This window comes from Bubalus bubalis, chromosome 16 (genome assembly GCF_019923935.1).
Source record: "Bubalus bubalis isolate 160015118507 breed Murrah chromosome 16, NDDB_SH_1, whole genome shotgun sequence".
Taxonomy (NCBI): domain Eukaryota; kingdom Metazoa; phylum Chordata; class Mammalia; order Artiodactyla; family Bovidae; genus Bubalus; species Bubalus bubalis.
Genome location: NC_059172.1, coordinates 22,633,357 through 22,658,289, shown reverse-complemented (window position 1 = coordinate 22,658,289; position 24,933 = coordinate 22,633,357). Strand labels below are relative to the sequence as shown.

Below are 24,933 nucleotides of genomic sequence, written 5' to 3'. Positions count from 1 at the left end.
GCGCTAAGTTGTGTCCAACTCTGTGACCCGATGTACTGTAGCTCGCGAGGCTCCTCTGTCCAGGCAAGAATACTGGAGTGGGTTGCCATTTCCTTCTCCAGGGATCTGGGGGGTCAAACCCGTGTCTCCTGCACAAGCAGGTGAATTCTTAACCACTGAGCCACCCGTGAAGCCCTTCTGAGAATATCCCATTGTAAACCACAGTATTTTTTCCCATGAACCTGTTGATGGATATTTGAGTAACCTGCAATTTTTGGCTATTACAAATAAAGCACTATGAACACTGATGTATACACATCTATTTTTTTCCAGTAAATACATAAGGGTGGAATTTCTGGGTCGTAAGTGTATGTTTAACCTTAAACTTTTCTAAAATAATACCATTTCACATTCCCAACACCAATGTATGTGTGTTTCTGTTGCTTTATAACCTTGGTATTTTCAGTTTTTAAAAGTTTTGCCTGTCGAGTAGGCTATTTTGTTATCACACTGGTTTTCACTTGCATTTCTCTTAAGTATGTTTCCTAGTACCTATAGTATATCTTTTGTGAAATGTCTACTGAAAAATATTTTGCTCATTTTAAAAATGAATTCTTGTTCTTCATTTAAGAGGTCTTTTTTATACACCTTGAGTACAAGTCTTTTGACAGCTATTGCAAATATTTCTTCACAGTCTAGGATCTTTATCTTTTCTTTTGCATTTTTCAACCTGCTGTAAAGACCATATAAATTACACTCTTAAAATTTCACTTGGTTCTTTCTTCTATTTAGCACTTCTTCCCTTCTTATGTTTACCCTCTAGATCCTTGAAAGTATTTATGTTTTAGAGCAGGTGTCCCAAAGTTTCTAGGATCTAATGCCTAAGGATCTGAAGTGGAGCTGATATAATAATAATAATAGAAATAAAGGGCACAATAAATGTGTTTGAATCATCCTGAAACCATCCCCTGCGATCAGTGGAAAAATTGTCTTCCAGGAAACTGATCCCTGGTGCTAAAGAAACTGGGGACCACTGTTTAAGAGCACATGACTATTACTTCTGCCATTTATCTCTGTCATTTCTGGATCTATTTTTCTTTTGTCATGGGTTTCATTTTCCCACTTCTTTACATATCTGTGACTGAGCTGAACACTCATTTGTTGAGCGGATTTTGTTTTAAGACAGCGTTGAATGTTGAGGAGGTCTCTTTGGTTTTTAGAAGGCAGTTAAGTTTGTGAATCAGCTTATTCCTTTCAAGCCTTGTTTTTAAGTTGGGTCTCATACTGACTATTCCAAGGGCTAGTCTAGCCCACTCTTAAGGCATGATATTCCACGGTCTCTTCTGGATACTCCGGATATTCAGTGAGATCCTTCCCCTGTGGCTGGTAAAAACTCCAATGGCTCTCAGCCCTGTATGACCTCTGGAAATTGCTAGGCTGATCCCCACTAGCTGTTCTTTGCTCAGTCTCTAAGTTTCACCATGCCTGCTAAGTTGCTTCAGTTGTATCTGACTCTGCGACCCCATGGACTGTAGCCTGCCAGGCTCCTCTGTCTGTGGGATTCTCCAGGCAAGAATACTGGAGTGGGTTGCCATTTCCTCCTCCAGGAGATCTTGCCGACCCAGGGATCGAACCCGGGTCTTCTACATTGCAGGTGGATTCTTTACTGTCTGAGCCACCAGGGAAGCCCAAATTTCACCATATGGGGGCACAATTCAGTGTTCAGCCCCAAATCCAAGAGAACACTTGTGCATATTTCTCAAGATCATTCTGTGGCTCTTTTCTCCCTAGTGGTTTGATGCATAAATTCCAACCACTTAAATGTCCCTCTACCCTAATCAACTCAGCAACACCACTGTCCTTTGATTGAATTTTCCTTCCTCGGAACCTCTGCAAACTGCCTTAAAGGCAGAAGTAGGGAAAAATATAAGGTTTGTTCGTTTCCCTTCTCCCAGGAATCTGGCTTGTACTGCCTGCTGAACACTGTCTGAAAACACTTATTTTACATAGTTTGTCCAATTTTCCAGTTCTTTATGGAAGGAGAGCAAGTTCAGCACCAGTTACTCCATAATTGCTAGATGTTCAAATTATCTAATTTTTACAGTCTTATTTTTTTTTTTTTTAGCATACCTCATAATATGAAGAGAATCCTTCTGGTTGAGAACTAAAAATTTTAAAGTAAGTAAGGTGTGATTTGGCATCTCTACCTTGATTCCCCTTCAGTGGCATCCCCTGTATGTTTTCATTCTATCCTTTGCCTATCAAAATCTCAAAAAGATTTGCCAAACTCAGCATGCCATATGTATAAGCAAGGAAGCTGAATATGGTATTTCTTGCATCTCAAAGTTGACAACAGAATAAATATTCCTCAGGAGGCAGAAGTTAAATAGAGTTTATTTATAGAATAGTCACACCCAGCAGACAGCTAATGGACTTGGGGCTTCCCTGGAGGCTCAGTGGTAAAGAATCTGCCTGCCAATGCAAGAGATGTGGATCTGATCCCTGGGTTGGGAAGATTCCCTTAAGAAGGAAATTGGGTCTCTCCCACTCCAGTATTTCTTGCCTGGAAAATCCCTTAGACAGAGGAGCCTGGCAGGCTACGGTCCATGTGGTCACAAGAGAGTTACACTACTACACAATAACAATAGGACTTACATGGATACAGTCAGTGAAAAAAAATTACAAGGTATGCTTAGGTATAATTACTTTAAAAAAAAAACCCACAAAATTTTATGTATTTCAAAATTTACATTTTGGGGACCAGTATGTATTACTTGCTGCTGCTGCTGCTAAGTCGCTTCAGTCGTGTCCGACTCTGCGACCCCATAGACAGCAGCCCACGAGGCTCTGCCGTCCCTGGGATTCTCCAGGCAAGAACACTGGAGTGGGTTGCCATTTCCTTCTCCAATGCATGAAAGTGAAAAGTGAAAGTGAAGTCGTGTCCAACTCTTAGCGATCCCATGGACTGCAGCCCACCGGGCTCCTGCGTCCATGGGATTTTCCAGGCAAGAGTACTGGAGTGGGGTGCCATTGCCTTCTCCCATGTATTACTTAGATAATTCAATTACATATGTATGTACACACACATATATGTGTCTTAATATGCCTAGTTATTTTAGTAATACTTGTACTTTTTTAAAAAGGGAACATTGTCCATCACAATGCAGGTCAGGAAGAGCTTTACTGAAGTAAAAACAATTTTTTTTTCTTTGCTTGTGTGGAATTAGACCCAACTTCCAATCCATACAGCAGGCGCTGCTTCTTTGCACAGTACAAGTAAATGACTGCAATTATAGTATTGTCACTAGACCTCTAGGTAACTGAAATATTAGTCTAGCTATGAACTTATTTATTTAAATAAATATAAAGTACAACACATTTTTGGTATGTATGGGTCCAAAACTTAAAACCTGACCTTTCTGCTCAGGTGAGTGGAGTGGAATGAAGCAACGAACAGAACAAAAATTTCCTAACTCAAAACACAGTTATTGTCTGTTGGATTAATCTATTGGTTATCACTAAGTTCAAAATTCAAACCAGGTAAGAAAAAAGTTCTATAGCAATATTATTATAATAAAATATTAACAGATAAAATATATTAAAATATATTCTTTTTTATTATAAATTTATTTATTTTAATTGGAGGCTAATTACTTTACAATATTGTATTGGTTTTGCCATACATCAACATGAATCCTCCACGGGTATTTTAAATTATTTGTAAAAAGCCATTATAACTTCCCAATTAAAGTAGAACTCATATTTATAATAAATGTTTTACAAATGGCCAAAAGTGGAAATCCTAATTCCACGTCTTTGTTCATCATTTCTCATAACCAAAACTTTTAAAAATAGCTAATTACTTTTTCTGTTTGTACTTCTGGAAATATGCCATGACAACTTGAATGAATGCACAAGACTGAGTAAGAATATATGAATATATGTCTACAATGCCACTTAGAAATTTTTGCTCAACTTTGAATTTTCCCAGTGTCTCAGATAAAGCTAGCTTTAGGGCTAACTTTTAAAGCATTAAAAGAACCCTTAAATCAGTCTTGGTTTTTCCTTTCTACGTCAGAGGTTTACCTCCTGAGCTATGATAAAACCTAATCTCAGGGCAGGACAAAAGAATCAAGCCTCTGGTTCTCAGCTATACTTACTGAGGTCTAGTTAAGTGCCTCCTTTATAGTACAAGCAACAGATGTAATTGCCTCATGGCCTGCGGGTGTCCATTGAACAAAAGCAGCTTTTGTGAACCAACCCACAGGTGTTACCTTTCTTGATTCAAGTGAAATCTGATGAAAAAGTCCACAATATCAAATAACACATTTACTAAACTGTAATCAAACTTATTCTTTGATTAAGGAAAGACTGATTAAGAAAAAGTTCTGACTAAAGAGTAAGATATTTGTATGCTCAACCTTTCAAAAGTTTCAAAAAACAGGAAATCCTAGTAACAGACTGATTTTTAATTAACTCTCTGTTTGCCAGATATTTAAAAATTTATAATCAGCAAAGGCAGGATATGCACTGGCCTTATTATTGTTCATGACTCTTTAATGGTTCTTCTAAAATGACTGTGAATGTAAAGAAAACAATAATTACTGGAGAAACAAAAATCATAAAGGTAATAAGGGCGGGGGGGAGGGGTAAAGCTTCTGAAATCCTTTTTTTACATGACTTTTTTTCCTGGAAAAAGGAAAAGGAGAGGCATATAAAATGTAGTCATAGTAAGATGCTATGCACACAAACTAGTGGAGAGAACGCTTGTGAAATGAGATAATTTATTAATTATATAGTTTTAAAGAACTTCACACACAGCCCAGTATTTGTATGACTCATGCAAGGGCAAAACTGGGAACACCATCAGTAAGTAATTGTTGGAGTTTACCTTCCTATATAAACCACCGAAACGATAAAGACATGCATGTCAAAAAGAGAAACATTAAATCCCCTGAGAGGTAATCACGGAGAAGTTCTTTTAAGAACACAAAACTGAGAAAACATTATTAATCTTTAATTTTGTAAAATGGTGCTGTCCCAAGTGTCAGTTATGGATGGGTATCTTTGAAAGCAAAACTCAAGAAACAGTTTCACTCAGATTCTATTTTTAATGACATTCTCCTTGCCACAACTTTTTGCCCATACTTGTCTCCCTGAGTAGAGTATCTGGGGAGGGAAGTGCTCCCAAATGCATGACTAAGGGATTAACATGTATAATGCCCAGGCGTGACTCGTTAACACACTGATTATTTCAATGGATACTATTTCTATGCAGTCTTGCTTCTTTTTCTCCCCATTTAAATTCTGACTTATTACTATCCTATCCCACATCATTCCCAGGAGCTGTTATTGTCTTTCCCTACTTAAAAATGGTGCCACTTTAGGTTCATAGCCAATTATCACTGAAGAGGAATTTACACAGAAGTTCTAGTAGACTACACCTACAGCACTGGGCTGAGGGTCAGGATGAGGGATGCTTTCAACCAACAGGTTCTCTTTCATTACTGAGCATCTCCCTGCTGAGCAGGTTTAGAGCTTAGTCTAAGACTTGACTTGCTCATTCTCATAGCTATTGCAAGCTAAGCTCCTTCATCATCTCCTTCAGTACTCAATACCTCCATCCAGCCTAAACAGGAATCTCTGGGGCTGAGTTCAAACTGTAGGTCTGCCACTTACTAGTTAAACACCTTGGACAGGTTATTTAAACCTCATCTATAAAACTGGGACTAGTTAAATGCCTTACAGAAATATTCTAAAAAACAAATAACACATAAGGTTCCTGGCACCCAGTAAGCACTCACTAAATATTAGCTATTGTTATTAACATTTGCTCCAGCTGCTGGATGAATGATGCCTGCCGGGCTTTCTTTGTTCCTGATTTTTTATGAAGTCTATCCAGTTCTCTGCAAAGTGAACTGTGCTTTGCAATTTCACTTTCGTTATGCTTTTGGCCTTTTTCTTTTACACTGTATTCAATTATATAGTTCTGGTACTAGCCAAGACTTTGAATTGAATCCATTATAATTAAAAATGTACATTAATTTTGAATAGATGCCGTATTAATTATGCCAACTGATTTAATGGAATTTAATGAAATTCAGTTTTTAAGACCAAATCATCCAAATGTAGCAAAGAACAACATTTTTAATATTTTAATAGGGATCTTTTCCAAGCAATGTTTATTGACTATCAAATACCTAAGCTCTTCCTTATGAAGCATTTACTTCTTCAGAACCATCTACCAACTTGTCAGAAGGCAGAGGAATGGGGAAAAGGTTGGGATTGAAGGCAATAAATAGGCCCTTCCATCTAATACTAACACCCCAATCCTATATTTTTTTTTCCCCCTAGGACTATTATCTCACTCTCTGACTTCTTTTTTGTTCTATATGTAACAAGGTTACCTGCTGTGTATTTGGATTAGTATTTAAAATAAGTACCTTATATTCTCATTTCAAAACTATGTCAGTACTCTCATTTTAATATAGCCTGACGTCCACTCTGGTTCTCACGGTCCAAAAGATGAGCCTAATTTAATGAAACAGGATATTTGAAAGAGTAGTAGAACATAGTGGTAAATATGTAAATAGTGAGTTTTCTCATGTTCACAGAAAAAGTCTAAATAATTAGTAAATCAGATGCTTACTATAAAGAATATGTGCTAATAGATTTCCACCAAATATTCCCACTGAATTATTCCTGGGACTTCAAATAATTCTTCCCAGTCAAAACTCATCCCTATATGGATTTATTCCTGTAGATGAATCTCCATATCTCTTTTCAATTTCTTATGGCCCCAATGTATAACTGCTTCATACAGAGATTGGCTAGAAAACTGATTTACACCTGAAATGGAACTATAAATAAAAGATACAAAGTATTCTTGAACTTGGCATTACTAACGCCTTAAAAAAAGTGTTGTGCTGCATGATTTCCTTTGATACTTCTCCTTTTTATGTTTTATTAAAAACAGAATTCTAATGTCCCATACCCTGGAAGTTATTTAGAATAACATGTAGCTTTGCGAATACAAAATTGCAAAATAGGCAGATGGACAACACATGATTTTTTTTTTCTGCGTTAATGTTAAGATATGAAGAGAACAGCTAAAGATCTTTAAAAAGGTTGATCTCTGGGGGCTAGAAGCATCAAAACATTGTTTTGACTAACAAGACATCATGAAAATATACTGTGGACGTCAAGGAGGGAATCGTATAACACCCAGACATCATTCTGGGAAAGCACTTGTTTTCTTCTCACTTCAATTCCATTGCCACTGTACTCATTTTAAGTACACTCAATCATAAGCCTATTATACAGGCTTCCAGAGTACTCCCAAACTGACCCAAGTTTTTGCCTCTAACAACAGAGATAGATGATGCATTTCTTCCAACATCCAATCCTGTTTAGACATTCTCCTAATCTTTCTCCGAACATTTACTGGTTTCCATTCTTAATGTTATTGTCTCAATTATGTCTTACAGCCTATTTATTAACTGGGCTTCCTGCCTCGGCCTCTCCTGTTCCGATCATCCTTTATTAAACTATCCTCGATTAGTCTATATTAGTATCAGGGTGATCTCTTAAAAACTAAGTCTGATAATGTTACTCCCAGGACTTCCCCGGTGGTCCAGTGGTTAGAACTCTGTGCTTCCACTGCAGGGGCATGGGTTCAATCCCTGGTCTGGGAATTAAGATTCTGCAAGACATGTGGTGTGGCCAAAATAAAGTAACTCCCCTGCTTGAGACATACAAGGAATTCAACCCTGATTATCTTTTCACTTTTATCTCTTTTTGCTAGTCATCCCTCGCCACTGTTATGTCCCAGATGTAGGAACTTATTTTTCACAGCTGCCCAAAGTACAGGGCTGCACTCCCTTCTAGAACCTAAATATGCTGCTTGCTTGGATAAGGATCTTATCCAAGCTCCCACTTATCCTTTAGAAGTTCAACTTTGACCTCCCAAGTCTGGAGTAATCCTATCCACCCCAGTGTAGATGAATATCATGTTACACCATTTTGTAATTCCTTGTCTGCTCCTCCAACTTGACTACAAATTCTTAAAGCTGTATTGTTCAACATGGTAGCCACTAGTAACATATGTCACCATTTAATCTTACAGATTACATAAAACTAAAAATTCATTTCCTCAGACACACTAACCATGTTTCCTATACTCAACAGCCACATGAACCTAGAGGCTACCACACTGGACAGTGCAGATACAGACTACTCCATTTTTGCAGGAAGTTCTATTGGACAGCCAGCAGGCAGGGACTTACCTACTCTACCATGGTGGAGACCCTCAAGTAAATGTTCAGTAATGTTTAGAATTAATGGAATTAGTGAATTCATGAATAAATAATAGGAAAATTGTGAAGTTATTGTCTGGCAAATGTGCCTGCCCTGGTAGCCTCCTAAAGGCCTTTTGCTGAAGTCTTCTCTCCATCCTCCTAAGTCCAGTGGTTTCCCCTGCTCCTGAGGCACAGTCTCATTAAAGACGACGCCTGGTGCTGGGATTTGTTTGGGGTTAGGTATATTTGCAGTTAGGGTCAGAAGTCCCTATCAGTCTATGTCCCCAGACCTACCCTGACTTTCTTTACATAAGGGAAGTCAAATTTCAAGTCTCTTCTGATGACAGAAGGTTTCTCTAATCCTTCCTGATTTAGAGATTTAAACACACAATGTACAGGAAGTAGATCAGAATCTTGAGTTACAATCTTAGAATTTTAAGTTACTCACCCTATGGTCTTAAGTACTTTGTTTCCCTTCCCTGTTGGCTCTGTATGTGTGTTAACAGTAGGGATGTAAACCAGCTATGCCAAACTAAACAATTCTGACATTTGCTTAAAATAGTTATGAAAATTCCAATCCAGGAGGAAAGTATGTTCAGATATCTAGGTGAGCAGTATCATGGCTTGTAATGTCAGTATTTTCCAGCTAATCTACTATCTTCAACTATTTTATAACATGCATACTTGCTTTTAAATCCGTAATTCCTCTTTTCCATTCTTATTTTAGGTAAAGACTGGTAGAGTGAGAATGTTTTTATAGATTAAGTGGGTCACAGAAACCTGTAGGATTTTAATTACCCAAAGTGGTAAGAGAAGAATTTCATTCAGTTGTTTATTTCAGAAGACATCTGACTATGTTCCACCTGGTCAACGGCAGCTTTCCAGAAGCCACTCAGAACACATTCTCTTTACTACTATCAGAGTGCGAGTCTGTCTAGACGCTGACGTTGAACAGTAGCGTTACAATTTCATGCTCAGTAATTTTTCCCAATTACTTTTAAGCAGCCTAAGTATATACAGGTCTCATATAACATGTAGATAAAACTACATGTAATACGGCATTTTACTGAATTGCATAAATGCCTCCCCAGAATCCCACCAATGGCACTGACTTTCCAGTTCTGAGTGGTTAGAATATTTTCAGGTGAGCAAAACATGCTAGTTTCAGGAAGATGCTACTGTTTCAACAGAAATGTTGATTTTCACAAATACATATGCATACATATGCAAACACATATTAAGATAAAATACAGTTCTGTAAAATAATATTTTATAAACTACATATTATCGTTAAGCTAAGATCAAAATATTCTGAAAATGTTCAGGGAACACATCAGAAAATGCTTAAGTACTGAGGGCCTCAAAGATGATTCTTTAGTGTTAACATCAGAAGAAAAACACCTCAGAATTGTAAACACTAAGTCAAATTTATCTTCACAGTTGTGTTAGCTATAGGATGAAAAAGTCACGTCATCTCCGCAGTGAACTTCACTTAGCAAAAAAGTAAACAAATTTCCTCTGCATCAGCTGCAATCAAGGCATTAGCAGTATGCCATGATTGATTACCCTGGGAGCCGTTGCTGAGAAATGGATGTGAAGCACAGGTTTTTATCACTGTAGTCTGCAAAAAGCAAGTCCCTTGTTTAGATATCCTAGTTGTAATAAGTGACATTATTAGGTAGTTCTTCTATTTAAATGACATAAGGATTCAGTGTATCAGCAGCTTATAATAAACAAGCCCTTTCAATCTGAGGAGTCCTCTCCCCACAAAGAAGTACTTTTGCTGTTTATAATACAAGTGGCAATAGAAGACCATATGGTTGTGACTTTTAGCTAAAGTAAATGACATTTAAACAAACAGAAAAACAGCATTAGGGTATTCAAAGATGTGGACTATAACCTAAATACACAGGACACATTGGGAGTTATCAGTGTTTATAAAGTGCCCATTTTCTAAGTTGTCCAATTATTTTTCAGCTTACAATTTTATATAAATACTTCTCAGTATACAGTAAAAAAGCTTTTTACCAGCATCTTATCCCATTTCAAAGTTTTCTTTTTAAGAACACTATAGACCAGAGCATGCTTAGAACATTTAATCAGTTCTTTTTGAAATGTAAAACTCTCTATTTCTTACATTTCTGCCAATAACAAGGTTATAAAGGTATAAAATGTTACAAATTGTTATAAAATGTTATAAATAAGTTACAATAAAGTATACTGTTACTAAGATACTCTATAATACAAAAGAAAAATGTAAGAAATATGTAGGGCAAAAGCAAAGTAGCCAAGATGGCATGGTCAGGTGCTCTTGCCCCAAGTTTTGTAAATAAAGATTTTGTAACAGCTGAGATCACTGATAGCTTTGCACATGCTCATCAGGAGGTACTCGGTAGTCCACAGGCTACTGTTGGTGTGTAAGCATGTTCAAGCTTCACCTGGAACGCCCTGGTGGACTGCGTTATGGTTATGTTTTGGCTGGTGCTATGGCTGCTGTGTCAGCCAGGAGAGAATAAACGTGTCTGCAGTTCCTGTGGCTCCTCCAGTCTTCTTCCAGGCTCTTGGCTCCCTCCTCGCCTACCCTGGGTTTAAAGAACAGTGCGCACAGTGATACAGAGTGAGACAAGTGGCGTAGTTGGCAGGATCAGGAGACAAAATACTACATTTCTCATCCACCTATTCTACTGTGGTAACAAAGCAGGATTTGATGAACATTTCACCTTTTGTGTATGACACTGGAATCCATGTTATCTAGAACCAAAAAGCTTTATATAACTGGATCTTTGATAGGTCAAAAATAAAAGTAAAAGAAAATTTTCTAATAAGTACAGATGTTTTCTTTAACAGTAGCAGAAGATTGCCATGTTTTAACTACAGGAAAACACTGAAATCTCCATAATCATATTTCTAGTACCATGCTCATTTCCAATACAGAGCGGCCGCTATGGCTGAAAAACTGAAATTCAATAAATAGAGTTTTAATTATTTGAAACATTTAGAAAAAAAGATTCTTCATTTTATAACAACCAACCACTGGAAAGCAGTTTACACTTAAAGGAAAGTTTACCAACTTCCGGTAATAACTTATATCCATCCTTAAGCTGCCAACCAATAAAAGGATCAAAAGGACAAAATATCTGCAGAGTAGTTAAATATGTCCAAAAGCACATCATTTCTACTGAAATGTAGAAAACTCTCTTTACCACACCACTTAATTAGTGGGTACTACATGTTGCAAAGGCAACTTTAGCCTTCATAGTAACAAAACTGCCATACCATTTCTGGGAAATTATATCTTCCCTCAAAATGAGAGTAAGGGAGTAAGTCCAAGGTACCTCAGGTTCCACCATTCCTTTAGAAGAGTTAGACAAGACCAAATTCAGAGTACGTCATTCAGAGGCAGGTGGATTTTTAGTCTGCTCTAATAAAAGGACTAAAATCTATCAAACAGAAGTCACTTAGGGAAATAAACATTTAATCAGCATAATGCTATCCTGGCACAAAGTAACAGGGGCATTCCAGTATTTTCTACAACTTTCACCTGCAATTATGCAAAATGGTCAAGTAGCTCTACCACGGAAGTAGGTGGAGTTTTCAAGTATTCTATGAAGACTAGGATGAACACAGATTGGCCAATTCAGTATTAGCATACAATGTGTTGACGTACGGGAACATCTATATCACTGAAAAATAGAACATCATGCACTTTACTCCAGAGCAAGTCTGCAGGAGAAACCAGAAGAAGAAACTGAGTAGAACAGAAAGTAAAAGAAACGCCGTCAGACTCTAGTTATATGGACATTTGTCTAAACTTCAAGTATTTTTAAAGTATCTACCAGATGCCAAATAAAAGATTAGGAGTTGGGGAATTAACTGAGATGAAAACAAATCCCTGCCATTAAGAATCTTATATTCTAGAGCAAAGGTCAGCAAATGTTTCTGTAAAACACCAGACAGTGAAGAGCCCAAGCTTTGCAGGCCATACAGTCTCTGTTACAACAACTCAATTCTGCTGTTTTAGTGAGAGTCCCAGACCATACAGAAATGAATGAGTGTGCGTGCGTTCCAATAAAACTTTAACTACAAGAACAAGGAGCATGAAGGGTATGGGTCTTCTAGGCTATCAAAAGGACCATGGCTTTTATTATGAGATGGGGAGCTACTGAGCTTTTTGGGCAGAAGAGTCTAACATTATTTCTATTAAAAAGCATCATTATTAAAAAGGATGATTTCAGCTACTATGTGAATAGTAGGGAGGCAAAAAGTTGGGAAAGATAAAAGCAGAGAGAGAAGATCAGAAGTTATTACAAGAAAACAAGAGTAGGATAAATTTGTCTTGCACCAGGATGTATGGTGATGGTGGCAATGTGTGGTCGAATTCTACTTTACAAGACATCAGTTCAGTTCAGCTCAGCCGCTCAGTCATGTCTGACTCTTTGCAACCCCATGGACTAAAGCACGCCAGGCTTCCCTGTCCATCACCAACTCCCGGAGCTTGCTCAAACTCATGTCCATCAAGTTCAGTGATGCCATCCAACCATCTCAACCTCTGTCATCCCCTTTTCCTCCTGTCTTCAATCTTTCCCAGCATCAGGGTCTTTTCCAGTGAGTCAGTTCTTCCCATCAGGTAGCCAAAGTATTGGAGTTTCATCTTCAGCATCAGTCCTTCCCATGAATATTCAGGACTGACTGCCTTTAGGATTGACTGGTTTGATCTCCCTGCAGACCAAGGGACTCTCAAGACTTTTTTCCAACACCACAGTTCAAAAGCACCAATTCTTTGGTCCTCAGCTTTCCTTATGGCCGGTCCAACTCTCACATCCATACATGACCACTGGAAAAAACCACAGCCTTGACTAGATGGACCTTTGTTGGCAAAGTAATGGCTCTGCTTCTGAATATGCTGTCCAGGTTGGTCATAGCTTTTCTTCCAAGGAGCGAGTGTCTTTTAATTTCAAGGCTGCAGTCACCATCTGCAATGATTTTGGAGCCCATGAAAATAAAGTCTGTCACTGTTTCCATTGTTTACCCATCTATTTGCCATGAAGTGATGGGACCAGATGTCATTTTGAATGTTGAGTTTTAAGCCACCTTTTCACTCTCCTCTTTCACTTTCGTCAAGAGGCTCTTTAGTTCTTCTTTGCTTTCTGCCATAAGGGTGGTGCCATCTGCATATCTGAGGTTATTGGTATTTTTCCCAGCAATCGTGATTCCAGCTTGTGCTTCGTCCAGCCTGGCATTTTGCATGAGGTACTCTGCATAAAAGTTAAGTAAGCAGGTTGATAATATACAGCCTTGACATACTCCTTTCCTAATTTCAAACCAAGATATAATCATCATGATTTGTTAATAGATTGGATGAGAGGATGAAAGAGGAAGAGAGGCAAGGATGACTCCAAGGTTTATGACTTGAGTGAGCAGAAGAATGGAGTCGCCTTTTGGTGATTGGGAATATGTGAAGGAGGATCCAGTTGTGGAAGGAAAATCAGGAGTTTAGTTTTGGACATACTAAGTTCAAGAGGAAAATATTAGACAGACTATTAGATATATGATTCTGGAGTTCAGGAAAGAATCTGTGGTTGATATAAATTTAGAACTTAAATTAGACAGTAGTTAAAACTTCAAGACAGGATTAGGTCACCTTATGTGTGCGTATATAAACAAAATGAGTTTAAAATACAAACCCTTAGTTACTCCAATATTTGGAGGAATCAACAAAGGACACTCGGAAGAAGCAGAAAAAGGAGAAAACCTAAAGACAGTGGTATTCTTCAAACTAAGTGAAAACAGGCCTGAAGAACAACTACTTTAAATACTAACAGTAGGTCAAATGGAAGGAGGACTGAAAGTTGACCACTCGATCAACAATAGAACATTCATGAGAACCGTTCCAGTGAATTCCCAGGGATCAAAGTCTAAGTGGAATGAGTTCAAAAGAGAATATAAAGTTCACAGGGGAGTCGGTAAGTATGCACAACTCTTTCCTAAAGCAGGTTATGGTGCCCAAAAGGTCTGTTTGTTTGGATGGGAGGTTTTATAGCAGGATTGTTTGCTGATACAAACTTACTGTATTTCAAAATGCCTAACTGTAACACAGTTACACTATGAATTAAAATCACAGCTTTGAACTATCACAATGTTACCCTGAGAAAGAGTATAAAGTGTTTTTCTGTGTTTCTTTATTAGCTTTATAACAAAATTTTACCGTATTTCCTGAGTCTTGGCCCTATATTCCTTAGGGGAGTGGAGTCTGTGTTAAATCACCTGCTGTGCTGATCAACAGAAGAATGCTAGTTCATTTAATGCATTTCCTACCTGCTAAATGCTTCTTCCAATTAAATTATTTTTGGCAAATTAGTGGCTTCTAGCAGCTAACTGAGGAATTCCTACAGTATAGAAAGGCAAGTTATTCAAGATGTTTGAGCTGAGTGAAATTTGTTTCTTTTGAGAGTCACAAATTTAAGCTCATTTCCTAGTACCAATGCTCAGCCCATAACTCAAGGGGAAAAACTACTAGCCTCAATATCAGGAAAAAAAGCAAAACCACTGCAGCAACACCTTGATAGGGACTGCTTAGTTTCCAAATGCTTACTGTAAAAAATAAATCATCTTTACTGCTTGCCATATGGACTTTTGGAACTCTGGAATGAATAAAACAGCTTCACATCACTTAACTGTCTATGTTCTTTTTCGCCAACTTAAAAACAATGCTAATTCTTTGATACGCTAAACTCTATATTCTAGGTTCCAAATGAAAATTTTGGTGTTTTGCTTTCTGAAGCACCTACTTAAAAGAATGTTGTTGTTGGGTTTTTTTGGCCTGAAATTCAAAACATATTTAATATACATCATCCTTATTATGCAGCTCAATCAAGATCTGAATAGCATTGTCTTCATAACTTATAAACAACAAATATTTCTCTGAAAGGGTGCACAGATATGGGAAGGAAACCCCTTTCATAAAATACAGCACCAGTCTGCTTCTGAGATAGCTGGAAAAGGGACCACTCTAGAGGGGCAGATCGCAAACAGTTTGGATATCGCTCCAGAGTGCTCCAAACTTGGATGAATTTTTGTTATAAATCACCTTGATTAATGGAACACATCTGCTCAAGTAGTTCAGTAATAGCTACACAATTCTCATGGTTTAAAAAACTCAGCCTAGAAAAACTGGTGGAGGTGGGAAGCCTTCAAAAATCACTGGCTTGTCTTTAGAACTAATACTAGCCCTGATCAGAAATAGCTGCCTTTCTTTTTAAAAATGTTTAAGACAAATACATTGTAAGGGAAGTACAATTTGAGGAGATAGGAGCAAAAATAAGAATAGTAAGTGGAGGATACTTTGGGAGAAGTAGTACTGGCATAGTAAAAAAAAAATACAAATTTTTCAATAGACCCAGGCTATCTGTGTTTGAATTCCAACTATTTCTCTTATTAACTGTTTGAAATTGAGCAATTTATTTAACCTCCCTGTTGTTCAGTTTTCCTGTCTGTTAAATGCCACTACTAACTGCCTTTACTGGGTTACTGTCATGATGATTAAATAAACTAATCCTTGAAAGAGTTTCAACACTTACCCTGTACTTATTCTGGTACAAAGTAAATACAGGCTAAGTGTTGACCAAAATTATCACAATTGTTTGTACGTTTATAACATGCATACCAAAGTGAATGGAATACATCTGGAACAAAACAGCAGTGGCCCCTAACTTATCCTCTCATCAAACATAAAAATCCAAAGGATGTTTTCCTTGAAAAGAATATTTATACATATATAAAAAAATACATCTTATAGTCCCCTGGTTATTTTTTCTGATTAGTAAGCAGAGATTTTATCTAAATCCTTTCATCCTAACATTCCTCTTCTAATAATTTCAGAAGAAAACAACAACAGCAGTGTGCACACTGTACAAAGTACAATTGCACACAAGTACCCAGAAATTTATGTTTTGTTATCATTTATATGTTTTATCATCTGTCTGTTGATAATTCTGGCCTCAGATGCTGGGAAAGATTGAAGGCAGGAGGAGAAGGGGATGACAGAGGATAAGACGGTTGGATGGCATCACTGACTCGATGGACACGAGTTTGAGCAAGCTTCAGGAGTTGGTGATGGACAAGGAAGCCTGGCATGCTGCAGTCCATGGCGTTGCAAAGAGTTGGATAGGACTGAGCGACTGAACTGAATTCTGGCCTCAAGTATATGCTTGTTGCTAAAGCAACTTAGAGGTGACTAGACTGCTTCATGAAATGATAACAGTCATGTGATGGTGAAATAATTATATAAATAACTAACATATTTGAAAAACAAAAGGATAAGTATCCATAATGAAGACCACAGAAAAATACTGATGCTTTACCTGATACTACATTCTCAACTTTAACATTAGGATCACCATCAGCTATTGATTCCTAGGATGTTTAGCACTGTAGTAATAAACATCAAAAGTGTAATAAACATTTGCACAGCTGAACCATAGTCTATTAAGGAAAGTAAATAAATAATAGATTGATTATTTAATAGTCTATTGATCAAACTTACTTAATAGGGCAACAGAGGCTATTACAGGTAAAAATAAATTTACAATGATGAAGACAATTCAACTCCTAATTATATGTTTACATTGAGGATGAAGATAAAGTTACTTAATAGATATAACAGTTCTATTAATAAACTGATAGTGACACAGAACATTTAAACAAAAGTAGAAAATAAATTTATAGTTAAAGTAAGAACAGCATATGCTGAGTAAACAGAAGGCCCTCCTTACCCCGCCCCACCCCAGCTACACGTTGTCTCGGCAGTCATGTGATTGGTGAAGGGGGCTGACACGTTACATGCTCTTCACTCTTCCATTCTACTGCATCTGCTCTTTTTTCCTAACTGGGTTGGTAAGTTGACTACACCAAAAGTATACAAAATATCTATTCTGAACATTTAAATAGGATTAAAAAAAAACTATATAAGACTACATTTGATTTTACCAAATTTTTCATTATCAAGCCAGTGGAAAAACTAAGCCAGAATTCCAGATTGCATTTAGTTGTCACGTCTCCTTCGTCTCCTCCAAACTATGATGATCCCTGACTTTCCTTTTTTAAAGACTTTGACATTTTTTAAGAGTATTGGTCAGTTATGTTGCAGGCTGACCCTCAGTTATGGTTTGTCTGTTGTTTTCTCATGATTAGACTGAGGCTATAACTTCTTGTTACATGAATACCACAAAAGTGATGTGCCCTTCTCAGTGCTTCAACTCAGGGGCTACATTATATTGGCATGTCATATCACTGGTGAAGCTAACCTTGAGCACTCAGTTAAGGTAGTGTCTGCCAGGTTTCTCCTCCATAAAGTTACTATTTCTCCCTTTGGAAAAATACCCTGGGAGAGATACTTTGAGACTATGCAAATCTACTATTTTCCCTCAAACCTTTGCCCAATATTTTGACACCGCTGGTGAATCCTGCCTTCAACAACTAATACTGAGATGTTTGTATGGGGCTTTAAAAGGAAATAAAATATATAAATTATAACGGTCATGTTGTTTGTGATACAAACATACACTTAGATATTCTTATCCTACTGAATACATCATTTTAGCTTATATTCAAACATGAATAAGTTATTTTCATTTGTCAGTGTGTTCAGTTAACATTAATCAACTGTGATACCAATGAATAACATAATTGAAATGTTACTTACATAACTATGGCTTCTAAAGAAACCTGCTGGACTACTGGTGAGAATTTTGTCTCCTTCCAAACCAATTACTCTTTTACAAATATTTGATTTTGGATCACTCGGGCTTTTTGCAACCACAATGTCACCTCTGAGGGGAAAAAGTCAAAGAAAGTCAGTGTTATTATTAAATATAAACACATGCATGGCACTGCTACAATACTTTTATAAAGCAACTTAAAGCCACACCCTTTATCCTCTCACATACTAACCCTCCCATACATTTACCAGCTTTGAGAACCTTGAGACTAACTTTATGGGTCAGAATCCAAAAATGAGAGTGATGGAAAAACTATTAGAAGATTCTAAAATTTTTGACAATTCCACGAGAATTACCTTCTTGCACTGTACTTAGTCTGTTACTTCTGTGTCTAAATTTTTAGAACCCAAAACTATAAAAAAGCAATTCATGTAAATATCACCAGACTAACCAAGCAAATTTTACTGCCCTGCCTGTAACACTGACTGACTCTACAGCATATATAAAGGTAGAGACATCATCTATGTTTCTCTAGAGCTTAAAGAACTGAGAAATCGCAGCATGTAAATTATATAAACCTAGACAGTTCACAGTACAGTCAAAAGGACTTATATTTAAAGAAAAATTTTCAGAAGACTTAGCCAGAAAAAATACTAAAAGCTGTCCAAACATAAGATACAAAAAATAAACTGGCATATCATACATATAAAACCAATATGGACAGGGTTACATATGGAAGAGATGATTCATGGAATAAGTAACAATTTGCATGTATTAGAAGACTAAGTAAGATATTTAAAATTGGAAAGGAAGGAGACAAAAATATAGGACTAATGTCCCAACCAAAAAGAATACAACACTCTTTCTGCATGAAATGAGCATGAAATGAATTCTGTTGCTCACACTTGAAAGGATTTAATATATTTACTTATTGTCTGTACCAAGTTCTTAAAATAATTTGATGCTGCTTATGATAAAAGATACATATATCAAAATCAAAAGTCATAAAAATAAGTGATGATGGTTAAATTAGAAACCTAGTTATTTCTATATGTAAGTATTATAATGAGTCTGAAGCTTTTTGGTAGTCAAGTTAAAAAGGAAATTATGTTTATCATCTGCCAATCATTAACTAATAAAATAAGGTTTAGTTTGAAAAGTATGACAAAATTTTTCTTAACAACTAATCAAAAAGGAAAAGATATGTATGTAAGGAAAGTAAAAATAGCATCTTTATCAGAAATTTTACAGAAATTACAACAGTATTCAGAATAGTCATTTCTTCAGGCTATTCTTAATAAGAGCTGAATGCTATTAAAACACTAAACTCTATAATTTGGAGTGCAATATAAGGCTTACACTTGTTTGAAAACGGGATAAAGCATCTCTTTTCAACCAACTGGAACTATGGCAGCAGGACTGTTCAGATGAAGACATTTGCAAATATTGTAACATATGTAACATACTAGAAAGTTGATTATGGCTAGCTTTGGGGAAAGAAATGTTCTCTGTGGGAGTCTTATTCAGCTTAAGTTTGTTAACAAAAAAATCAATATGACCCTCAAAACAAACTGCATTTGAATGGCAAGATAAAAATTCATAATTTAGTCAGTTTTTTTATAGAAAGCATTATTACTGTAGACTGAACTTCCAGTGGTCTAACCAGATATTATAGGCACAGAACTTAGATCAAAAAAGATTACCTAGAACTCTCAACTCTTTCAAATAGCATTTTAAAATAAACTTAAAAAGAACTAAGATTCAAATTTTCCTATATCATTTATAATCATCCGTATTATTCTAATAGATTATAAGCTTTTGAGATGAAGGATCAACCTCTTACTCAACCTAACATTCTCTATAGGGTAGAGCACATCTTATAAATGAGATGCTCATTGACTGTTCAAAGAGTACGGTAGTAATAAGGGATGACTGTCTCAAGCATGAGAGTTCTGTCCACTGGACTGAAAAATCCATGTGTTTTAGATACCAGATATGCAGACTTTTATCTTCCCTAAATGGATGGCTATTCTGTCTTTAGAAACAAGCAGCTAGCAAGAGTATCTCTTGTCAGGTGTCAGAGATTCCCCTGAAATCTCAGAGTTCTGTGCTGCAGATTAATGAAAAAAATATTCAGTATAGTAATATTTTTAAAGTAGAGTTACCAACTGACTACCTTGGTTGTAAAAGTTACTTTGTTATGTCTCACATAAATGCCAAATTTTGAGCTGTCTTTCCAGCTAATGGGTTCCCTGAACAGAATACAAAATGAAACTTTGAAAAAAATCTTATTTACTAAATATAGTTATTTATATTATCCATCTGACTCCAAAGAGTATCCCCTCCAAAACAGACAATATTGAAGTATTCATTCAGAAACTATTTAGCCAATGAATCCAGCTTCTTGTTAAGGATGCTTAAAGACTGAATTATGTGATTAGCATGGAAAACAGACACTTGTCTTCACGTTGTAGTCAACCTAGGTCTCCAGTTAATCCAAAGACTGTAATAAGTTATTTTGATATAAGGTAAAAAGAAAAGGAAGCTAGAATATAACCTGTTATATAAACTTTATTTTATTACCCCCATATCTATCAATTAGGCACCCTGAAGTTGTTCGGGATAAAAGATCTGAAGAATTACCTAAGGCCCAAGCTCGACCATAATGCTTGAGGAAGAGAGAGTTTCTATCTACAGAATCTAAGATGGTGGAAGATCAGTAAATGCAAAGAACAGTTTACACTGTTCTTGGTGATTTTCCAGTAATGTGGAATACACTATAGAAAAGGTCAATAATGAACGAGGAAAGCCTAAACCTACTTATGCCATAAGATAAATAACAGCTCAAGTGAGTAAAATTTATATTTTCTCAAGATGAAATGTAATACAGATTGATTTTTTAAGAGTTATGAAAAACTAATGGACTCCAAAATTTAAGGACTCAAAGAGGTTCCCTTTAGAAATTATATTAAATAACATCAATTCAGAAGGAATAACACTCTAGGAGTTAAGTAGACTAAATAATATCTTAAGGATTGGAAACACCATTTAGAACAGGATTTTAAAAGATTTAGTGGCAAATAATATTTGCCAAGGAATTTTGTAACTTAACATAATTAATCAGAAAACTCATAATAGATAGGATTCCTGGCTCCCAGCTATATACAGTGCTATATAGTCTAAAAGTCATCAACTGCTCATCACAGACTACAGAGATTAAAGACAGTCGCCAATAGAAATGCAGGATTATATTGAAAATTAAAAAATCAAATCACTAAGATTTGAATATGTAACTGGCTCCTAAGTCTCTAGTTCCTCAAACAATCCAAGAGAATGCATGTTTAGAGAGACTATTAAAATTTCTCACAGTGAGAGAAAAAATTTGAGTAAAAATTTCATCCAGTTGGTCATTAATTTGGTTATTTACAGAAGAGTTTTTAAAGCTAATGTTAAGAAACTGCAGAAAAGACACTATATATATGTGTGTTTTCACCATGAATTTAATATATTTGTGACAGAAATTTACCTTTGGATACCATAAAAATGTCGACTAAGATTTTCTGCAAAGACAATATCTGAATTTTGAATTGTAGGCTCCATTGATGGTCCAGAACACTGAAAGAGAGGTAATTTTTAAATTTAACTTGAAAACCTTTTAAAATATAAATATCTGATCAGGCTTAAAAGAAAATCAAGCAAATGTTCTTTAAACTTGGAGAATGATTTATAATAAGCTGGTAGCACCAAGAGAAGTTCAACTCTACAGAGAAGCCAGCAAATCTGGAAACACAGGCAAAATATATTTTAAATGGTCTATTAATATTATATTATAAAAGATGAATAACATTACCTCTGGTTCCAAATTTTGGCCATCTTGTAAAATTTAAGTGCTTTGAGGGCAGTGACTTTGTCTCAAGTTCCCAATTGCTAATCAAGATCAAGAACAGTGCTTAGCATACACTTGATACTCAACACACACTTATTGAATGAACAATTAATGATTTTTTTCTTCTTGCTATGGCCAAATATCATCCAGAAGCCCATGACAGTAATTTAGCAAGTGGTATCATACTATTTTCAACTAACTGGTGTCTTTCATTCTCTTCAAGAGAATAGTTTATTCTTTCTAGGGGGCTGCAACTTACATTTTCTACTGAAAAATACTGGCATAATGAGCTGCACTTTAAAAACTTGCATATTAGTGTGTCTTAAAACAATAATCTTCATATATACCTCAAAACAGGTATGAGGTACATATGCACAGGGAGTTGGTGATGGACAGGGAAGCCTGGCGTGCTGCAGTCCCTGTGTTGCCAAGACTGAGTGACTGAACTGAACTTATACCTCAAAACTGTAGTATATTATCATTATAATCTAAAAAATATAAATACAACAGTCTTTACTCAATTCAGTTGTATGTAAATAAAACTTTTTACTCAAAACCTCCTACTCAGGCAGAAAAAAAGACCACAATGAAAGTTTTTTGCTATCTCTGTAGTCTACTGGAAGCACCAGTATAGATTAATAAAAAAAAAATCAAAGGGGAATTTCAGTTAGATATATTTATTTGCCTAAATATAGTTATTAGAATTATTCCAACTTGAGATTATATGACTATAAATCTCTTTAGGGTAAACCTGTAAACATAGCAACACCAATAGCAAAACTCACTGACCGAACAATCAACCAATTTATTATTTCATGTATATGACAAAAGGTGAGTACTCTCATGGCTGATAGATTTATGATGCAATATTAAGAAAATACATTGGGAAAAGGACAGCCTTAACATTTTAATTTTGACACAAGGCAGAATAAATCATTTGTTTTAGTAACATTGACACTCTTCACAGTAATTAAAAAGTAGGATTTTTGAAAATCAGAGCAGTATGTGCTGAAATTCCAAGTCTACTTGGAATTGTGGGACCTGTAGAAAGTTAATTGAGCTTTCTGAGCCTCAGCTTCCTCATGTACATAGTATTAGTAGATTTCTAATAAGTAGTTCAGGGGCTTCCCTGGCGGCTCTGTGGTAAACAATTCGCTTGCAACACAGGAGATGCAGACTCAGTCCCTGGGTCAGGAAGATCCTCTGAACAAGGAAATGGCAACCCACTCTGGTATTTCTGCCTGGGAAATCCCATGGATGGAGGAGCCTGGTGGGCTACAATCCATGGGGTCGCAAGAGTTGGACACAGCTTAGCCACTAAACAACAATAATATGTATCTCACAGAGTGTAAGAGATTAAATGAGTTAATAAATATAAAATATCAAACACATCCTAGAATACAGTAAGTAATATTCAATAATGGTAAAAACTAATATTTCATTAGATTAATAGGGGCTTTTGTGTCCCTGAAAGAAACAATACAGGACCACATTTAAAGTTACAGTTCTTCTGTTTTACATCAGTGCCAATGAAACAAACACTCTTCCTTCAATTTAAAAAAATAACATATTTTATATGATTATTTTCTTGAATGTGAGCACTTACCACGAGAACACCACCAACGTATTCAAAAGCACAATGAGCTATGCAGCCATACTGAATAGTATAGCCAACAAGTCGAAAGGTTTTTCCCAGAACACCACGAAGCATAGTTCTATGTAGACTCTGCTACCATTGGCCTGATGGTAAATTTCAAAAAGTTTCATGATCAATACTATTTTAAAACACTTAAGAGATAACTCTACTGTAAAATATTTTACAATTACCCAAAGTATAGTAAATGCCTAATATGATTTGTGCAGAAAATCAAGTTTACTTTCATTTTTGCTATAAAGATTTTTTTAAAAGGCAAATCATAGCCACTTAATATTCTGATCTACTAAATAGATTATATTCAAATATTACTGGGTTTAAATATAAATTAGATAACTAGTAGACTCTGAACTTGTCTCTCCCCTTTCATGCCCCGGTTATTTCTTGATATTAAGGCAGATACTTAAAAAAAGATATTAACTCTTTCAAGTATTAATAACAGTTCTTCATACTGCTTCCAGTGATAGAACATCAGTTCTTGTCATAACATAATAGGGTAATAAACAGGAAAAAAAACAGAATAAACGTATGAAAAGGCAAGTTTTCAATTACTTCTTTAACTTGTGTGATCTTCAATGAATTAATTCATCTCTATGGGCCTTAATAAAATGGAAGTAACAGTATCTCACAGAATGGTTCGAGAATAAAATTCAATTAACATGTCCTAGTGGCTTTGTAAATTGTAGTTACATTCAGTTGTCAGTTATTAATTGCTACTATAACAATGAACTCATGATTATGAAACACCATTAAAAACCATGTATTTTTAAAAAGCCATATATACTTGACATACTGATATTCATCTAAAATATTCCTAGTATTTGTCCCTTCTTTTGTATTTACCTGCTACAACTACGTTTCAAGCATTTCTGAACTAATGGCCTAATGCTTAGGCCTAGACTTCTAGGCACTATTATCAGATTAAATTTACTAAAACACATCAACAATAATTACATGTAACATTTGCTCAATGTGTAGTATATAAGTCAGGCTTTACAAATTAATCTCTGTGAGACAGATATTGTTAGTATTATCATTTTATAGATAAGGAACCTATGAGTAGTCAGCTTACATGCTAAACATCAACAAAACTAGAAACTCAAGAACTTAACCATTATGTTACACTTACTCCCATATTTCTCCCTTGCTCTCATAACCTCTATAGTTTTCTATCACATATTACTCATTTTCATGATTCTTTTTCAAATAGCTTCCATCCTGTCTTCAGATTCCAACCTGATCTTCCTTCATGCTCCTACAGAAACTGACTACTCAACCATACTCCTGTTTACTTAAACTGCCCACCAAATGCTTACTTATGCCAATATCCCCGCCTGGAATATACCCATCATGATACCCATCATGTGTCTAGTTTGTAACTCTTCTCCAAATGCTCTCAAT

General features: G+C 36.0%; 1 protein-coding gene and 1 long non-coding RNA gene across 7 annotated transcripts in view; one reads left to right on the top strand and one right to left on the bottom strand.

The window, feature by feature from the left end:
- The window catches only part of IMMP1L (inner mitochondrial membrane peptidase subunit 1), a 76,876-nt gene that overhangs the window by 7,095 nt on the left and 44,848 nt on the right, over positions 1 to 24,933 (bottom strand). For 5 of the 6 annotated variants that reach the window (XM_006060823.4, XM_006060822.4, XM_025265756.3 and 2 more), the window contains 3 exons: positions 23,485 to 23,618; positions 21,519 to 21,607; positions 17,977 to 18,103 (listed from right to left, as the gene is read on the bottom strand). In XM_006060823.4, the coding sequence (XP_006060885.2) occupies positions 17,977 to 18,103; positions 21,519 to 21,607; positions 23,485 to 23,589 (321 nt within the window). In that variant the 5' untranslated portion in view covers positions 23,590 to 23,618. Of the gene's footprint in view, positions 1 to 10,357; positions 10,859 to 17,976; positions 18,104 to 21,518; positions 21,608 to 23,484; positions 23,619 to 24,933 lie in introns of those variants that run through there. The other variant, XM_044929316.1, reaches the window with a different exon arrangement.
- LOC102403246 lies at positions 42 to 16,337 on the top strand. Its single transcript, XR_006640082.1, has 3 exons — positions 42 to 2,157; positions 3,407 to 3,519; positions 16,278 to 16,337. It is a non-coding gene; the product is annotated as an uncharacterized LOC102403246 (long non-coding RNA).